At 53.8% G+C, this 16629-nt stretch overlaps 1 protein-coding gene across 1 annotated transcript; it reads right to left on the reverse strand.

Moving 5' to 3' along the window:
* Window positions 1-4642: 4642 nt before the first annotated feature.
* CEL (carboxyl ester lipase) lies at window positions 4643-12307 on the reverse strand. The gene is made up of 11 exons (XM_053556519.1): window positions 12220-12307; window positions 10232-10382; window positions 10025-10147; window positions 9607-9804; window positions 8964-9094; window positions 8698-8805; window positions 8436-8553; window positions 7283-7469; window positions 6897-7100; window positions 5337-5534; window positions 4643-5090 (listed from the first exon to the last, which is right to left on the reverse strand). Exons 1-11 carry the CDS (start codon window positions 12283-12285, stop codon window positions 4643-4645), a joined length of 1932 nt encoding a protein of 643 aa, XP_053412494.1. The 5' UTR covers window positions 12286-12307.
* Window positions 12308-16629: the final 4322 nt, after the last annotated feature.

Here is a 16629-nt window from a genome sequence, read left to right on the forward strand (position 1 = left end):
GAATGGAATTAATGCCACTTAATTCTACTCATAAAAATAGTTAAATTAGGCTGGGCAAGGTGGCTTGTGCCTGTAATCCCAGTATTCTAGGAGACTGAGGCAGGTGGCTTGCTTGAGCTCGGGAGTTCAAGACTAGCCTGAGCAAGAGTGAGAGAGACTCTGTCTCTAGAAAAATAGCTGGGTGTTGTGCGGGCACCTGTAGTCCCAGCTACTTGGGAGGCTGAGGCAAGAGGATCACTTGAGCCCATGAGTTTGAGGTTGCTGTGGGCTGTGATGCCACAGCCCAAAGTGAGACTCTGTCTCAAAAAAAAAAAAAAGTTAAATTAGACAAAAGCTATATATAGTTTACCATAATTTTTTTTTTTTTTTGTAGAGACAGAGTCTCACTTTATGGCCCTCGGTAGAGTGCCGTGGCGTCACACAGCTCACAGCAACCTCCAACACCTGGGCTTAGGCCATTCTCCCGCCTCAGCCTCCCGAGTAGCTGGGACTACAGGCGCCCGCCACAACACCCAGCTATTTTTTTTTGTTGCAGTTTGGCGGGGGCTGGGTTTGAACCCGCCACTCTCACTATATGGGGCCGGCGCCCTGCTCACTGAGCCACAGGCGCCACCCAGCCATAATTTTTTTAAAATGACATTTGCAAGGACCATTTCCCAACCCAAGTTGAAGGCTGCCTTACTACAGCTGTGGAGCAAGAGGAATGGCTTCTGCTTGTCTTGCTGGGGTTTCTTTTGACCCCCGCATAGGAACTTCTAGATTTCAAGAAGTCAAGCTCTGAAATTTAGTCAGGACCAAAAGAGATTATAGGGCAGTGCCTGTGGCTCAGTGAGTAGGGCGCCGGCCCCTTATACCAAGGGTGATGGGTTCAAACCCAGCCCCAGCCAAACTGCAACAAAAAAAATAGCCAGGCATTGTGGCGGGCGCCTGTAGTCCCAGCTACTCGGGAGGCTGAGGCAAGAGAATGCCTAAGCCCAGGAGTTGGAGGTTGCTGTGAGCTGTGATGCTACGGCACTCTACTGAGGGCGATAAAGTGAGACTCTGTCTCTATAAAAATAAATAAATAAGATTATAAACAGATAAAATGTACAGTGTGGAGAAGAGAAGGCCGGAGAAAGATTATTAGCCAGTGGAGAGGCAGGACCTTGGCCTCCATCTCTTCAGGGCCCTCTCCCTCAGCTTGGGATCCTAGAATCCTTGCTCCTGACCCAGACTTCCTTTTCCTGCTTGCCCTGTGTCTAGGGAAAGATTTGTGATGCTATGTTTCAGGCTGCAGTGGGTAGATCATTCCAGAAGCAGCCCTGTTACCTATAAATCAGAATTCCCATCACCTTGCCACCTCTTGTATGACTGATTTCACCAGGAAATGCCCCCAAAGGCCCCAACCCCTGTGCTGGGCATGTTGTGGTCACTCACCCTGGCCAGGGCCTCATGAGTGCTGGTGTGCCAGGATAGATGCCAAAAGACCACCCCCCTTGACAGCCACAGTGACGTCTGGGGTTGTATGGTTCTGAGGTCCACTGTCGCAGGAGATTACCAGTTTACAGGGCATGTTGGTACCAACTTGTCCTAGAAGGATATTGGGCCTGAGCCCCTAGGCAGTGGTTCTTAACCTTTCTAATGCCACGATTCTTTAATACAGTTCCTCATGTCGTGGTGACCCCCAACTGTAAAATTACTTTCGTTGCTACTTCATAACTGTAATTTTGCTAGTGTTATGAATCATAATGTAAATATCTGATATGCAGGATGTATTTTCATTGTTACAAAGAGGTCGCGACCCACCTGGGGCGACTGTGTTCTCTCTGTCCACAGCCTAGGCTTTGTTCTGACATGGTGGGGAGTTAGAAACACAGCATGGGGCAGAGTAGGAGGCCACCAAGACTTCTGGGCCACGGGCACACAGCCCACAGCTTTGCCAACAAGGTTTGAGATATGTCCCGGCTGGGTGGCAGACAGCCATTGCCCTGAGCCCACTGAGTGCCCATCTGGGCTTCCCTGGATGGAGTGCTCTAGGCCCAGCACCTGGCCCTCAGGACCCTGAACAACCTCTAACGTCTTCTGTGAGTTCTCATGACATTACACCCTGGATACAGTCTGTAAACACAAGAGCCAGAAGCATGACAGGTCCACTCTGAGCTGTCCCTCTGTTCTGAAGACTGTAGGTGTCACCCAGACACACAGCAAGGCTCACCTCTGCCAGAGAGCTGTTTTAGTCCATTTCTGTGGCCCATGACAGAATACCTGAAACTGAGTAATTTATAAAGAAAAGGAATTTATTTCTTACAGTGTAGAGGCTGTAAAGTCCAAGGTCGTGGGCTACATCTGGTGAGGGTCTTCTTGCTGGTGGGGACCCCTGTAGTGTCCCGAGGTGGTATAGGGCATCACATGGTGAGTGGGCCGAGTGTGACAGCTCAGGTCTCTCTTTCTCTCATAGAGCCACCAGTTCTTTTCCCAAGATAGCAGCTGAATCCATTCACCTATTAATCCATTAACCCATTAATCATGAGTGGATTCACCCATTTACGAGGACACATCCCTCACCAACCAGTCACCTCCTACAGGTCCCACCTCTCCACATTGCTGCATTGGGAATTAAAGTTCATCAAGAGCCTGAGCAAGAGTAAGTCCCTGTCTCAAAAAAATAGCCGGGCGATGGACGGCGCCTGTGGCTCAAGGAGTAGGGCGCCGGTCCCATAAGCCGGAGGTGGCGGGTTCAAACCCAGCCCCGGCCAAAAATCACAAAAAAAAAAAAAAAAATAGCTGGGCGTTGTGACAGTCACTTGTAGTCCCAGCTACTCAGGAGGCTGAAGCAAGAGGATTGCTTAAGTCCAAAAATTTGAAGTTGCTGCGAGCATGATGTCACAGCACCCTACCGTTGGCAACAAGGTGAAACTCTGTCTCAAAAAAATTAAAGTTCAGAGAGAGTTTGGAGGGGGTAGGGGGCTATTCTAACCGTAGCAGAGACCTTCTGGGGGCAGCCCAGAGTCTGAGCACACTCTGGATACCTACAGCCCGGCCCTCTGATGTGACCCAGCCTCCGGAGATGCAGTTTTCTGTACTGTGTGTTCCCCGAGCAAGAGAGAATGCCAGTTCCCAGGGCTGGTCCAGGGCAGGGAGGAAAAGCCCCAGGTTCCCCACAATGCTGGTGGCCCTGAGACCAGACCGGCAGAGGGAAACACTGCGTAGGTTTTAGAGTCCCAGTGTAGCAGAGGAAGCGAGGGACACATTATTGCATGCTTGAGATCCCAAAAGAACAGGGACAGTCACCAGGAGAGACCCATGTTGCAAAGAGACTTTGTCTCAGTCTGTCTTTGACAGGGAGTCCCCTGTTTACACCAGACACCCTATGACAAAACCAGGAAGCCCATGGCATCCCAGGGCTGTCTTGGGAGGGGAACTGGTGGCTTTATGAGAGAAAGAGAGACCTGAGCTATCACACTCAGCCCCCTTACTGTGTGTAATGCCCTGCACCACCTGGGGACACTGCAGGGGGTCCCCACCAGCAAGAAGCTACCCTCACCAGATGTAGCCCCACCAGCTACCCTTATCAGATGTAGCCCGTGACCTTGGACTTTTCAGCCTCTACAACCGCCTCCTTGGGGGGCAGTGTCTGGCCTGGCTCAGCTCTGCTGTGTGGGCCCCAGCACTTGACCTTTAGGCCTCTGTAAGCTAGAGGGGCAGAGTGAGTGGCTCAGTGCTACTGTCCCCACCACACAAACCAGGCCAAGCTACTCAGGATTCTAGAATCTTCTCTGTCATCTCTGAGCCCTACCCCACCCCCACAGGACTGTTTGGAAAGTGAGTAAGGAGCAGGTAGGACCCCCAGTTTTATTCTGAGCATGGGATTTGGAGCTGCAGACCTGAGGTTTGAATCCTTGTTCTAGGGACCTTGGGAGTGTGAACCCCTCTCAGGCCTACATTTCCATAAATACCTATAAATATCTAAAATGAGGGTGTTCACAGTGCCCCTCCTCACAGGCCCGGAGAGGTCAAGCTGGTGCCGTGCCTGACCTCTGGGCACCTGAGCCCTGGCTCTGACCTCTGTCACCTGCCACATCAACTCTGACAGAGCTATTGGGCAGTGCTCAGGGCCCCACTGGCCAGCTGGGGCCAGGCACCCAGTGCCCTGCTCCTGGGACGTCCTCTGTCTCTGACCTTCGGGTGTGACATGTTAGCCTGTCTTAGACTTGGGTCCAGCTGGAGGAGCAGATTCTGTGTCCCTTCCAGTTTCCCCAGGCCAGATGGAACACGGATGTTACTCCTCGCCTGTCTCTCTTGAATGCAGTTCCACAGCCCTGCCCACCATTTGGGAACAGCCAGCAGCCCAGGGCGGAGGTCACTTTAGGGTCCTGGCTCTGCCACTGAACTTCTCTGAAGCTGCTTTCACCTCTCTCAAATGAGGATAGTGCTTTCTGCCTCCTGGAGGTTGGGGGTTGACCTAGGTGATGGGGTAATATGTTGGGAGCAGTGCCTGGTGCCATGAGGATGACTGAGAGCCCCTCCTGCCTCCAGCTCCCTCTTGGGAGCAAAGAAAAATACCAGACAGAGAGATGAAGTTTTATTAAGCAAGAACTCAGGAGGGGAGGAGGGCCCCTGGGCGCCCTCCCTGTACCCTCTTGGGGCTGAGGCTTATAGGACACTAGAAGCCAACAACTATAGGCATCTGAGCCCCATCGGAGTCACCCGAGGGGGGGATGGGGGCGGCCTCGGAGTCACCCAAAGAGGGGACGGGGGCGGCCTCGGAGTCACCCGAGGGGGGGGCGGGGGCAACCTCAGGGTCACCCGAGGGGGGGACGGGGGCGGCCTCGGAGTCACCCGAGGGGGGGGCAGGGGCGACCTCGGAGTCACCCGAGGGGGGGACGGGGGCGGCCTCAGAGTCACCCGAGGGGGGGACGGGGGCGGCCCCGTTGCCTGTCACTGTGGGCAGCGTTAGGTAGTCGAGGGTCCAGTACCGCAGGTAGCTTGTTCTCAGGTTCTGCTTCATAGAGCTGCCATCCATCTTCTTGGTGATTTCCAGGTAGCTGCCCTTCTCCACGGTGTAGGCATCCCAGTGGGTGGGCACAGCCAAGTGGCCCATGTTGGGGTCCCTGCAGAATAAGAAGAGGCTGGAGACCTATGCCCTTGGCCCAGCTCTGTGCTAACCTGGGGCATCACAGCCCCTCACAGTGATGGGGCTCAGGCCAGAGCTCTCATCCTCATAGGCCGACAGGGATCCCAAGACTCAGGAAGGTCCAGAGTCTCCCAGCTGGCAAATGAGGGAACATGGACTAGAACCCAGGCCTCAGGACCTGGTGGCACTGGACCCTCGGCCCTGGGCTTGACCCCAGCCTTACCCAGTTCTGGCAAAGTTGGTCCAGTAGGCGATCATGTTCTTGGAGACAGTCCTGTCTTGGGTCCGGTAGCCCAGGGGGGTGGTCAAGGGCTTCCCGAAGACATACTGGATGTCATCGGCGTGGTCTGCCCCCACCCACTTGGGGTAGACAGGCATCCGAGAGGGATGGGAAAACAGGTAGGTGTAGGTCTTGGCACTCCTGAAGGGGCAGGGAGAGACCACCCAAGTAGGCAGGGTGCTCACCTGGGGCTGCCTCTCTCAGAGAGGAACCCTGCAGGGAGGCCTGGGGGGGGGGAGGAGCAGGGAAAGGTCTGGGGAAGCCATGGGCCAAATGTATGCACTTGTGGGACCTAAGATTTCTATTGTATTTGCACCTCACCTCTATGAAACATTTTGAGGCATCTTCCTCCTATAATTCAGCATCAAGAAGGTATTTTTCTCTCCAAATGAATTTGCATTCTTCATTTGATTGGACAAGGTATATGCCCTCACCTGTTTCTCTTTTCACCTTGACTGATAGGAAGCTCAAAGCTAAATTTCTTATTTAGTTGCTGAAAAACTTTCATCCTAGACTTCTGGGTATAATTTTAACTTCCTATTGTGATGCCCTAATTCCATCCATTTTGAGCAAGTGAACCAGACTTACTCCATTTTGTTAAGGGGCTTACCAACCCCCCCGCCCCCCGCCCTTTAGTAACCAAAATAGCCCCTTGAGCAAGCAGTGACCCTGCAAAAACAGGAAGGAAATTTAGCTGAGAGCGGCAAAATCCTGTGACAGCTGGAAAAAAGTCTTGTGAAAACCACAATCCTGTCACAAGTCTGTCTGATCTGTGTGCAGTTTTTAGCCACCCCCCCCCCCCCGTAAGCCCTTTCCCCATAGCTCTAACCTTGCAGATATTAGCTTCTGTAAAATTCTGCTTATGCTAGGGCTTCCCATCCTCCACTTGATGTGCCATATGAAAGCCTTGCACCCCTGCTTCGAGGTGGTCAAGAGACTTTGCAGTGTGAGGCTGCTCTTGACTGGCCAGCCCAATAAAGGCCCCTTAATTTGAACTCAGTGTGCCGGCATTTCCTATAACTCCACTCCCTGCAGGTACAACAGTGTATGTGTCAAGCATTTCTAATTGCCTTTTTTTTTAATTTTTTTACTTTAACTGGCTATTATTATATGGAGGTCTTTAATGTGGGTTATGGGCTTAAATTATTTTTGTAAGTTGGCAAAATTGAGGCCCAAAAGAGTCACTGGACAGAGACTGTCACCCAGTCTCCTCTCCATCTACACAGTATGAGAGGTAGGAGGTAGATCCAAGACTGCCCACTGGGAAGGACCAAGGCTGCGGGGCCAGACGGGGGTGGGATCATGGGAGAGTGGCAGGTGCAGAGAGGGCCTCCTCAGTCTCTCCAGGCCTCAGCAACGTGGGTGGTGCAGGCATGGTGGGGACTTGAGCACCACTTTCCCAGGCAACCCAGCCACCCATGAGCTGCCCACAATGAGGCCACAGCAGGGAGCTGAAGTATTCCCAGGCAGTCCCCAGGAAGCCACCCCTTCACAGACCCTCACCTGGCGTTGGCTCTGTGCTGGGCCAAAGCAATCTCTGTGGGCACCAGGAAAAGGATATCCGTCTCGAAGTCCACCACAGTCTTCTTCTTGTTCTCCTGGGATGGGTCCTGGGCCCAGGACTTGGTGTAGACATCAAAGGTGGACCTGGCGCCTGCGAGCCCTTTGGTGATGGTGAGCCCGGTGACTAGCTTGTAGAAGTCCTCCCTGCAGGGACCAGGTGGGCGCTGACACTCTCCCCATAGTTAGAGCTATGGTGCCCACACACCCTCCCCAGCCAGTGTGACTTTCCTCAACCCCATCCCCTGCTGATGCCTTCCACCTCCGGGCCCAGTCCTTCCCAGCAGCCCTGCACCACACACTGCCCCGGGTCCTATGACCCTGCTCACTCCGTGACATCCTTGTTGTCCTTGTTGATGGCTGGCATGTCAATGCTGGCAAAGATGTGACCATCCATGTTGTTGGTGCCTGCTATGTAGTCGATGTCCGCAGTGTTGGCGTACAGGTTGACAGGGTCGTCGGGGATGAAGTCTCCATCGATGACAGGGACAAAGCCCAGATAGTGCAGCATGGGGTCTGGGGGGAGAGCCAGAAGGTTCTCGCATATCCCAGTGTCCACCTGGGGCCTTCCCCTTGGCCTCCTGGACTGCAGGTGGAGACCTCCTCCCTTCTCTGACCCAGACCAGCGTTTCTCAGCCTGGGTGCTTCCCCAGTTTGTGACAATCAACAGTGTCTCCAGACTCTACCACAAGCCCCCAAGTAGAGAGCCACTGTCTAGGGGCCAGGTCTGTCCCTTTGCTTCAGTGTCACCCCTTTCTGTTCTCCCTTTCTTGCTGGACTGAAATCAGGATGGAGGAAGACCCAGAAGCAAGCGAGGGAACTGAGAAGGAGGTGCTCTCTCAGAGCCGGTTCTAGTCTCTGGCTGAAGACGGTGTGAGGCCTGCATTGCCTCCCGTCCCATGGACTGGCCCGCAGGCCCAGGTGGCTGCCTGACCCAGGGGGCACTCTGGCTCTCCTTAGGCCACAGCCCGGTTTCTTTTTCTTTCCCCTGGCCTGTACTGTGGGCTGTCAGCTCTCATAGCTCTTACAGGTTAGTTTCTAGTAGGTCAGGAGTCAGGTGTTGGGCCTTCCCTGCACGTCGCCTTAGAAGAACAAGCAAGAGATCACTGCAGCCTGCCAGGCAGGAAGGGCAGAGGCTCAGCCGGTGTTTGCTGAGTGAGTGCATGAGCAGCCGTGTAGCACACGGGCTCCCTCTTGGCCTGGGGTCTATGACTCTCCCAGAAACTATGTACCGTTTACTGTATGTGTGTGCGCGCGCGCATTGATGGGGGGCATGGCTCCAGACACTCAGCAGCTCCCCAAAGGCAGATGTCCATGACTCAGGGAGGATAAGAAGAAAAGAATGACCCTCCCTCTTACAGATGCGTCCACTGAGGCCTGGGGGAAGGTGGCAGTGAGTTGCTTGCAGATGCTGGCAAGTGGGTGACAGTGCCCTTCCCACCCCTTGAGACCCCGTATGCCCCCCTGGCAGTGCCTACTCACACTCCATGCCTGCCAGGGGCATCTTATAGGCCAGCGTCAGGGCTCGGGGGTCAGTAACCTTCAGACACTTGGCCATCCTGGTGGTATTGTCCACGGGGCAGCCCACCTTCTCAGCAACCTGGGAGCGGGTACAAGGTAGGCAGGGCACAGAACAATGTGGGGGCAAGAAGGAAGGGTCCGGGGTGGAGAAAGGGGATGAGGAAGGCCCCCTCTCTGGCATCTAAAGTGAATCCCCCCACCCTCCCTGTTCTCTTCCACTTACCTTTTTGGCCCAGAAGAGTGGGTTCTTCTGGATGACCCAGGGGCTCAGCGCCACACCGCTCTGGCTGATGGCTCGCCGGATGAGGCCTTTGTTGTATGGGGAGAGGGTCTGCAACACCCAAAAGTCCTGTCACCAAGGCTGCAGCCCACACCGGGCTCAGCTGAGGACACTCTGACAGCCCCACCCTCCCTCCTTCCTTCCACCCCACCCTAGAAGCTCCCTCACAAACCCTTGGGGCAGGCCCTCCCTTCCAGGGGTCCCCAGACCTGCAGAGAGACACTGGCACCTCCAGCCGATTCCCCAAAGAGAGTGATGCTGTTGGGGTCACCCCCAAAGGCTGCAATGTTCCTCTTCACCCAAGCAATGGCCATGTGCTGATCCCGAAGGCCGTAGTTACCTGAGAGCAGGGAGATGGCCCTTCATCCAGGACTTTCATGGGAGAGGGCTGGAGGGTGCTGGAGACCTGTGGCCTGGGGCTTGTGCACAGTGGGCACAAGTCCACGAGGGAGGGATGGAAAGGTCCTCAACAGAGTGGACAGCCCGGCAGAGCCCATGATGGTGAATGGCAGACCCCCAGGGGTCTGGGGCAGGGTAGGGGAGGGGGAGGCCAGGCCCCCTAGTGTCCCCTCCCTGCTGCAGAATCTCCTGTTCTCTGTGCCTGCAGTGTCTGCCTCCGTCTGTCCACTGTCTGTTCCACAGCCTCTTTGATTTCACTATAGCTGCCGAGGGGCTCCTGTGCCTCAGGTCTCAACTCCAGCCTCCAGCCTCCTGACCTTTCTGTGGGACTGTCGGGCGTTGTTTGGGGTCCAGGGGCCGAGGAGCATCCTCCAGCTGGGCTCAGCACTCTCAGCTCTCAGGGTCTAGAAGTTTGCTGTCCCCCTCCACCCCCAGTGCCCAGGTGCCACACACCTGGCAGGTTGGCGTCCCCAGTGCTGAGGAAGCCGAGAGGGCCAACACGATAGTTGAAGGTGACCACGATGACATTGCCGCGGGTGGCAATCTCCTCCCCATCGTACAGGTAGTTCTGGAGGAAGTTGGCCCCGTGGCCAGCCCCCATGAGGAAGGCACCACCATAGATCCAGACCATAACGGGCAGGCCCTGGGAGACTGAGATGGGGGAGCAGCCAATGACCCCCAACACCCGGCCCTCTCGGGAGCACCCTGCAACCCCCACCTGCTGGGACCGTGGCTGGTGGGGTGGCACGTGGGGTGCTACCAAGATGGGGCCCCTCCATCTTGGGGGGGTTTCCAGCAAATTCAGCTTTGCTGGCCTCAGACACAAGTCAGGAGCAGGGTTGGGTTCTCCTGGGAAGAGGGGGCAACAGACCTTGCTTCCTGCCCTGGGGGACCCAGATGTTGAGGTAGAGGCAGTCTTCATCCCCGTAAGTGTCGTCCTGGGTGATAGTGGCCTGCAGGCATCGCTTCTTGAATTCCTTGGCCTTCAGGGTCCCTGTGGCATGTGTCAAGAAGGGCTGGAGTGAAGACCCTCACACCACCTCTAGCTCAGGGCAGGCCCAGCACCCATGGCACCCACCTTGCCATCCAGGGTGTCGCTGGGGGTTCTCCAGGGCCTTGGTGGGGGCAGCAAAGGGGATGCCCCTGAAGATGTCCACAGAGTCACCCAAGAGGCTGAGCTTCTTGTTGACGCCTTCCACAAAACCCCCTTCTGTGTACACAGCGCCCAGCTGGGAGAGAGAAGGGCGGGGTAGACTCGGGCCTGTCAACCTAAATCCAGAGGGGCGACCTGAACAGACTTCAAAGGGGACAAATCTTCCCCTGGGACCAAGGCAGGACCCCCTGCCACTTGTCCTCGGGCTTAAGGAGCTGGTTACTAGCCCCACTCAACCCCCAGGGGTGTCTGTCTCCTGAATCTCAGAGGGAGTGGTTCAATTGCTAATGTTACCATCCAGGAGTCCTTCTGTAAGTGGTGGAGTTTTGGGTGCTGGTTATGACTGTCTGTGACATTAAGCCTCAGTTTCCCTGCCTGTAAGGTGTGTGACAACAGTGTCTCCCTTGTGGCCTATTGGCATCGGATGCAAGGCCTGTCCAACTGCTGGCAGTAGTGGCCACCCAGTGTGTCCTGGGCACTTCACACCCCGCCCGAGTGGCCTTCTTCCTTTCTCCTTCCCCGTCTCCCCACATAGAGCCCAAGTCCCTGTGTTCCTAGGAGGGTAGGAGTGTGGGGCAGCGGAACTGGAGTGAGGACACAGCCAGAAGTAACTGGACAGGTGCCTCAGGCAGCACCTGCAGGGCATCTGAGCCTCTTTGATCCAGTCCCCCATCCTCCAAAGGGGCAGAGGGCCAGGTCAGCCTTTAGAGGACAGGGAAGTCACCCAGAAGTGTCTCTGTGTGATCGAGATGAGCAGCACCCCAGAAAGAACTCATCTGAGGAGAGTGACCTCCCCTGAATGGCAGAAGGAGCCCAGGTTCAATGGCTAGGTGGCAAGACCAGAGTCTGGCTGGGCAGAGGGGGCCCCCGGCCAGAGAGATAGCAGGTTGGAGAACAGCATGGTGAGGGCTGGGGGCCCCTGTGCGAGTCCCACTGGGCACTGTGTGCTGTGTCCCTCGCAGGGCAGAAGGGCAGATTTTACAGATGCCCCAGGTAGGTGGGGTTAACTCCCTCTGGGGGCGGGGGAGATGGGAAGCTCGTCTCAAACCCCGGTGGGCAATAGTCCAGGTCTCAGGCTTCTGCTCAGGAAGGGAAAGGGTGGGGATGTGATGCTTGTCTGTGTTGGGCCCATTTTCCCCTTCTGTAAAATGGGGACGTGGACACCATGTGGGGACATGGACACCAGGGGGTGCCTAGCAGAGGGAGTTCACTGGAGCCTGAGCATGTGACTTAGGGGATAGAGAGGGCTGTAAGCTACTGGTGGAATCACAGGCTTAGCAAATAAAAATCCAAGAGGCCCCGTCTTGTTTATTTATTTATTTTTTTAAGAGACAGAGTCTCACTTTGTGGCCCTCGGTAGAGTGCTGTGGCATCAACTCACAGCAACCTCCAGCTTGCCTCAACCTCCCGAGTAGCTGGGACTACAGGCACCCACCACAGCACCCAGCTATTTTTTTTGTTGCAGTTTGGCCGGGGCTGGGTTTGAACCCGCCACCTTCTGTATAGGGGGCCAGTGTCCTGCTCACTGAGCCACAGGTGCTACCCAACCAGTCTTACTTGTATTTCAGATAAATGGTGACTAAAATGGGTTTTAGTATGTTTTAAATATTGGGCATACAATATATTGTATTAAAATATAGTTTTAAATATAAGGGCAAACTTATACCAACAATTGGTAGTTTAACTGAAACTCAGTTTAATTCAGCACCCTGTATTTTATCTGGCCACCATGGATGAGAATAAGCAGAGCCCAGGGCTGCACAGAGTCGTGGTGGGATGGTGCTGGGTTCTCTCGCTTAGGCCGGTGGCTCTATCTGTGTCCCTCCTGCCTCTAGGCCCCAGCTACACAATGACCGCTCTGGTTCTGTGGGAGAGAGAGGGGCCTCTGCCCCCTCTGTCCAGGTCTCACTTACCTTTGCTGTGCTCACCACTGCCAAGCAGCAGGTGAGGCCCAAGACGACCAACTCCAGGCGCCCCATGGTGTGTGTCTGCCTCCGGGTGGCCCTCCCTCCAGGCCACAGGTATTTATGGAGCCAGAGCCAAGGTCACGCGCGTGTTACATGTGCTCTGGGACACACGTGCCACCCATTGCAGGGATGGTCCATTTTTCCCAGGGCCGGCTGCTCCTGAGCGCCTGGTTCCCACAGTGCACCTGTGCGGGTTACTGCCTTCCTGGGAGCAGGGGCAGGTGGCACGGGTAGGGGAACTGCCAGGGCCAGGGCCAGGGCCTGGCTGGGCTTGGCTCACTTACAAGGACTTGCTGTGACCCTTAGCCATGCTCCCTCTCTAGGCCCTGCCTGTCCCCAGCTCAGCAGTGGCAGTTTATAGGGGACCGAGCATGTGACCTCTGGGACAGAGAGGGCTACATGCTGCTGGGCACCAGTGTGGTTGGCCCTTCTTATCCCTATGGGCTTTCTCTGAGGGCCACTGCAGTCCTGCTGGAAGGGCGTGGGGGAGATATCACCACAGCGTGATGAGTCTTGGGCAGGGAGGACAAGAAGCTCTGAGGGTGCATGGAGGTGGTCGGAGGGTGAGAAACTCTAGCCCAGATTCTAGGGCTTCCGGAAGGAAAGAAAGGGCCCAAGCAAAGGCCCTGGGGCACACTCGGGGAGAGAGAGACATGGAGAGGGCAGGAGGTCTGGGGTGAGGGGAGAAGGGAGGGAGAGAGAGAAGTGCACACAGAGGTCTGAGGTCGGAGCACAGGAGGCCACAAGCATTTTCTGTGAACATGGATTACCCTGGCAGCCTCTTTCCGACCTGGAGCCCATGCTTCCCACTCTGGACTCAGTCCACCCACACCACCCCTTCAGCTGTCTCGAAGGCTACCTGGACCTACAGACCCATAGCTGCCCCTTGGTCTGTGCCCAGACTTGCTCTGGGCTTAGCGGGTAGAGCAGAAAGGGGAGAAGCGAGGGGTAGGGTAGGAGGGAGAAGCTAGGGAGAAGGGGTCCTGCAGGAGTAGCTTCAGGGGGTGCTGCCCAGGAGGAAATGCATTGAAAGCCACCTTTGCCCAACTATTCTAATTCTGAGAACCTGTTCCTAATAAAGGCAGTAATTCTGAACTGGGGCGGGGTGGGCAGAGGAACTTTTATGCTCCAGGATAGTCACTGCAGTGTTATTTACAGTGACTGGCAAGGAAAGGGGGAAGAGGAGGTTAGGGAGAGGCCTGGGGCAGGGGAGAAGGAAAGGCGGCCTACTTTTTTGTTGTGTTTTATTTTTCAAGATAGGGTTTGCCGCCGTTGTGATGTTGCCCAGTCTGGTCTCAAACTCCTGGCCTCAAGTGATCCACCTCCCTGGGCCTCCCAAAGTGCTGAGATTACAGGTGTGAGCCACCCCACCTAGCCCTACCTTTTTTTTTTTTAATTTATTTATTATTAAATCATAGCTGTGTACATTAATGCAATCATGAGGCACCACACACTGGTTTTATAGACCATTTGACATATTTTCATCACACTGGTTAACATAGCCTTCCTGGCATTTTCTTAGTTATTATGCTAAGACATTTATATTCTACATTTAGTAAGTTTCACATGTACCCTGTAAGATGCACCGTAGGTGTGGTCCCACCAATTACCCTCCCTCGGCCCATCCTCCTCCCCCTCCCTATTTTTTTTGAGACAGAGTCTCAAGCTGTCACCCTTGGTAGGGTGCTGTGGTGTCACAGCTCACAGCAACATCAAACTCTTGGGCTTAAGCGATTCTCTTGCCTCAGCCTCCCAAGTAGCTGGGACTACAGGCGCCTGCCACAATGCCTGGCTTTTTTTTTTTTGCAGTTTGGCCAGGGCTGGGTTTGAACCCGTCACCCTCGGTATATGGGGCTGGCGCCCTACTTACTGAGACACAGGTGCTGCCCCATGGCCCTACTTTTTTAATATGTGCTTTTTTAGAACAGTTTAAAGTTCACAGCAAAATAAGAGGAAGGTACAGAGATTTCGTGTATACTCCCTGCTCCCATACATGCACAGCCCCCATGAGGACCAGCATCCCTCACCAGAGTGGGACACTTGTCACACGTGATGGATCTGCATTGACACATCGTCATCACCCAGCCCACAGATTACATTAGGTTTCCTCTTGGCTTGGGATATTCTATGGGTATGGATGAAAATAAAATATGCACCTGCCATGACTGTAACAGTGTCACTGCTGGAAATTCCTGTTCTCCACCCATTCATCCCTTCCCAGCTCTGACCCCTGACCTCCACCAATCTCCTTACTATCGCCACAGTTTTGCTTTTTGGGAATGCCGTATAGTTGGAATTGTATAGTATGCAGGCTTTCCAGACTGGCTTCTTGACTTAGTAACAGGCATTTAAGCTTCCTCTAGGTCTTTTCTTGGCTTGACAGTTCATTTCCTTTTAGTACTAAAAAATATTCAATTTTTGGGCAGCGTTTGTAGCTCAGTGGGTAGGGCTCCGGCCCCATATACTGAAGGTAGCGGGTTTGAACCCGGCCAAACTGCAGCAAAAATATAGTTGGGTGTTGTGGTGGGCGCCTGTAGTCCCAACTACTTGGGAGGCTGAGGCAAGAGAATCACCTAGGCCCTGGAGTTGGAGGTTGCTGTGAGCAGTGATGTCACAGCACACCACTGAGGGCGATAGACTGAAACTCTTGTCTTAAAAATAAAATTCAATTGTCTGGTATACCAGAGTTTACTTTTCCGTTAATCTACTGAAGGGCATCTTGATTACTTCCAGGTCTCAGCAATTATAAATAAAGCTGCTAGGGTCAGGTGCTGTGGCTCACAGCTATAATCTCAGCACTCCGGGAGGCCAAGGTGGCTAGATAGCCTGAGCTCAGGAGTTTGAGACCAGACTGAGCAAGAATAAGACCCCATCTCTAAAAATAGCTGGGTATTGTGATGGGCACCTGTAGTCCCAGCTACTCGGGTGGCTGAGGCAAAAGGATCACTTGAGCCCAACAGTTTGAGATTGCTGTGAGCTATGATGCCACAGCACTCTACCCAGGGTGAGAAAGTGAGATTCTGTCTCTAAATAAATAAAGCTGCTGTAATGCTGGGAGCAGTGGCTCACACCTTTAATCCCAGCTCTTTGGGAGGCTGAGGCAGGCAGATTGCTTGAGCCCAGGAGATTGAGGTTATAGTGAGCTATGATTGGGCCACTGCTCTCCAGCCTGGGCAACACAGCAAGACCCTACCTCTAAAAAAAGCTGCTATAAACATCTATTTGTGTAGACACAAGCTTTCAACTCCTTTGGGTAAATACTAAGGAGTGTGGTTACTGGATCATAAGGTAAGAGTATGTTTTATTTGTTAAGAAGCTGCCAACTGTCTTCCGAAGAGACTGTGCCATTTTTTTCATTCCCAACAGCAGTGAATGAGCTCAGTTGCTACACATCCTCACTGGCATTTGGTGCTGTTCGTTTTCTGGATTTGGGCCATGCTTACGTGTGCAGCGGCTCAGTGCTTTAATTTGCATCTCCCTGATGACATATGATGCGAGGCATCTTCTTATATGCTTACTAGTGTTATCTTCTTTGATGTCTGTTAAGATCTTTGACTCATTCTGTAATCCAGGTTTTGTTTTTTTCTTCTTCTTCTTCTTTCTTCTAGACAGAGTCGCCCTGGGTAGAGTGCCATGGCATCATAGCTCAAACCACAAACTCTTGGACTCAAGTGATCCTACTGCCTCAGCCTCCTGAATAGCTGGGACTACTAATAATAGGCGCCTGCCGCAATGCCTGGCTAGTTTTCCTATTTTTAGTAAAGACACGTCTCACTCTTGCTCAGGCTGGTCTTGAACTTGTGAGCTCAGGCAATCCACCTGCCTTGGCCTCTCAGAGTGCTGGGATTACAGGGGTGAGCCACTGCCCCACTGTAATCAGGTTTCTCTATTGTTGAATGTTAAGAATTCATGTATTTTGGATAGCAGCCCTTTATTGGCTTTGTCTTCTGCAGGTATTTTCTCCCAGTCTGTGGCATTTTAGTCTCTTGATGGCGTTTTTGGCAGAACAGAATTTTTTTTTGACAGAGTCTTACTTTATCGCCCTCGGTAGAGTGCCGTGGCATCACACAGCTCACAGCACACAGCTGAGCAATTCTCTTGCCTCAGCCTACCGAGTTAACTGGGACTACGGGTGCCTGCCACAACGCCCGGCTATTTTTTTGTTGCAGTTTGGCTGGGGCCGGGTTCGAACCTGCCACCCTTGGTATGTGGGGCTGGTGCCCTACTCACTGAGCTAGAACAGAAATTTTTTTTTTGTGGAGACAGAGTCTCACTTTATGGCCCTCGGTAGAGTGCCGTGGCCTCACACAGCTCACAGCAACCTCCAACTCCTGGGCTTAAGCGACTCTCCTGCCT

Source organism: Nycticebus coucang, chromosome 2 (genome assembly GCF_027406575.1).
Source record: "Nycticebus coucang isolate mNycCou1 chromosome 2, mNycCou1.pri, whole genome shotgun sequence".
Classification (NCBI taxonomy): Eukaryota; Metazoa; Chordata; class Mammalia; order Primates; family Lorisidae; genus Nycticebus; species Nycticebus coucang.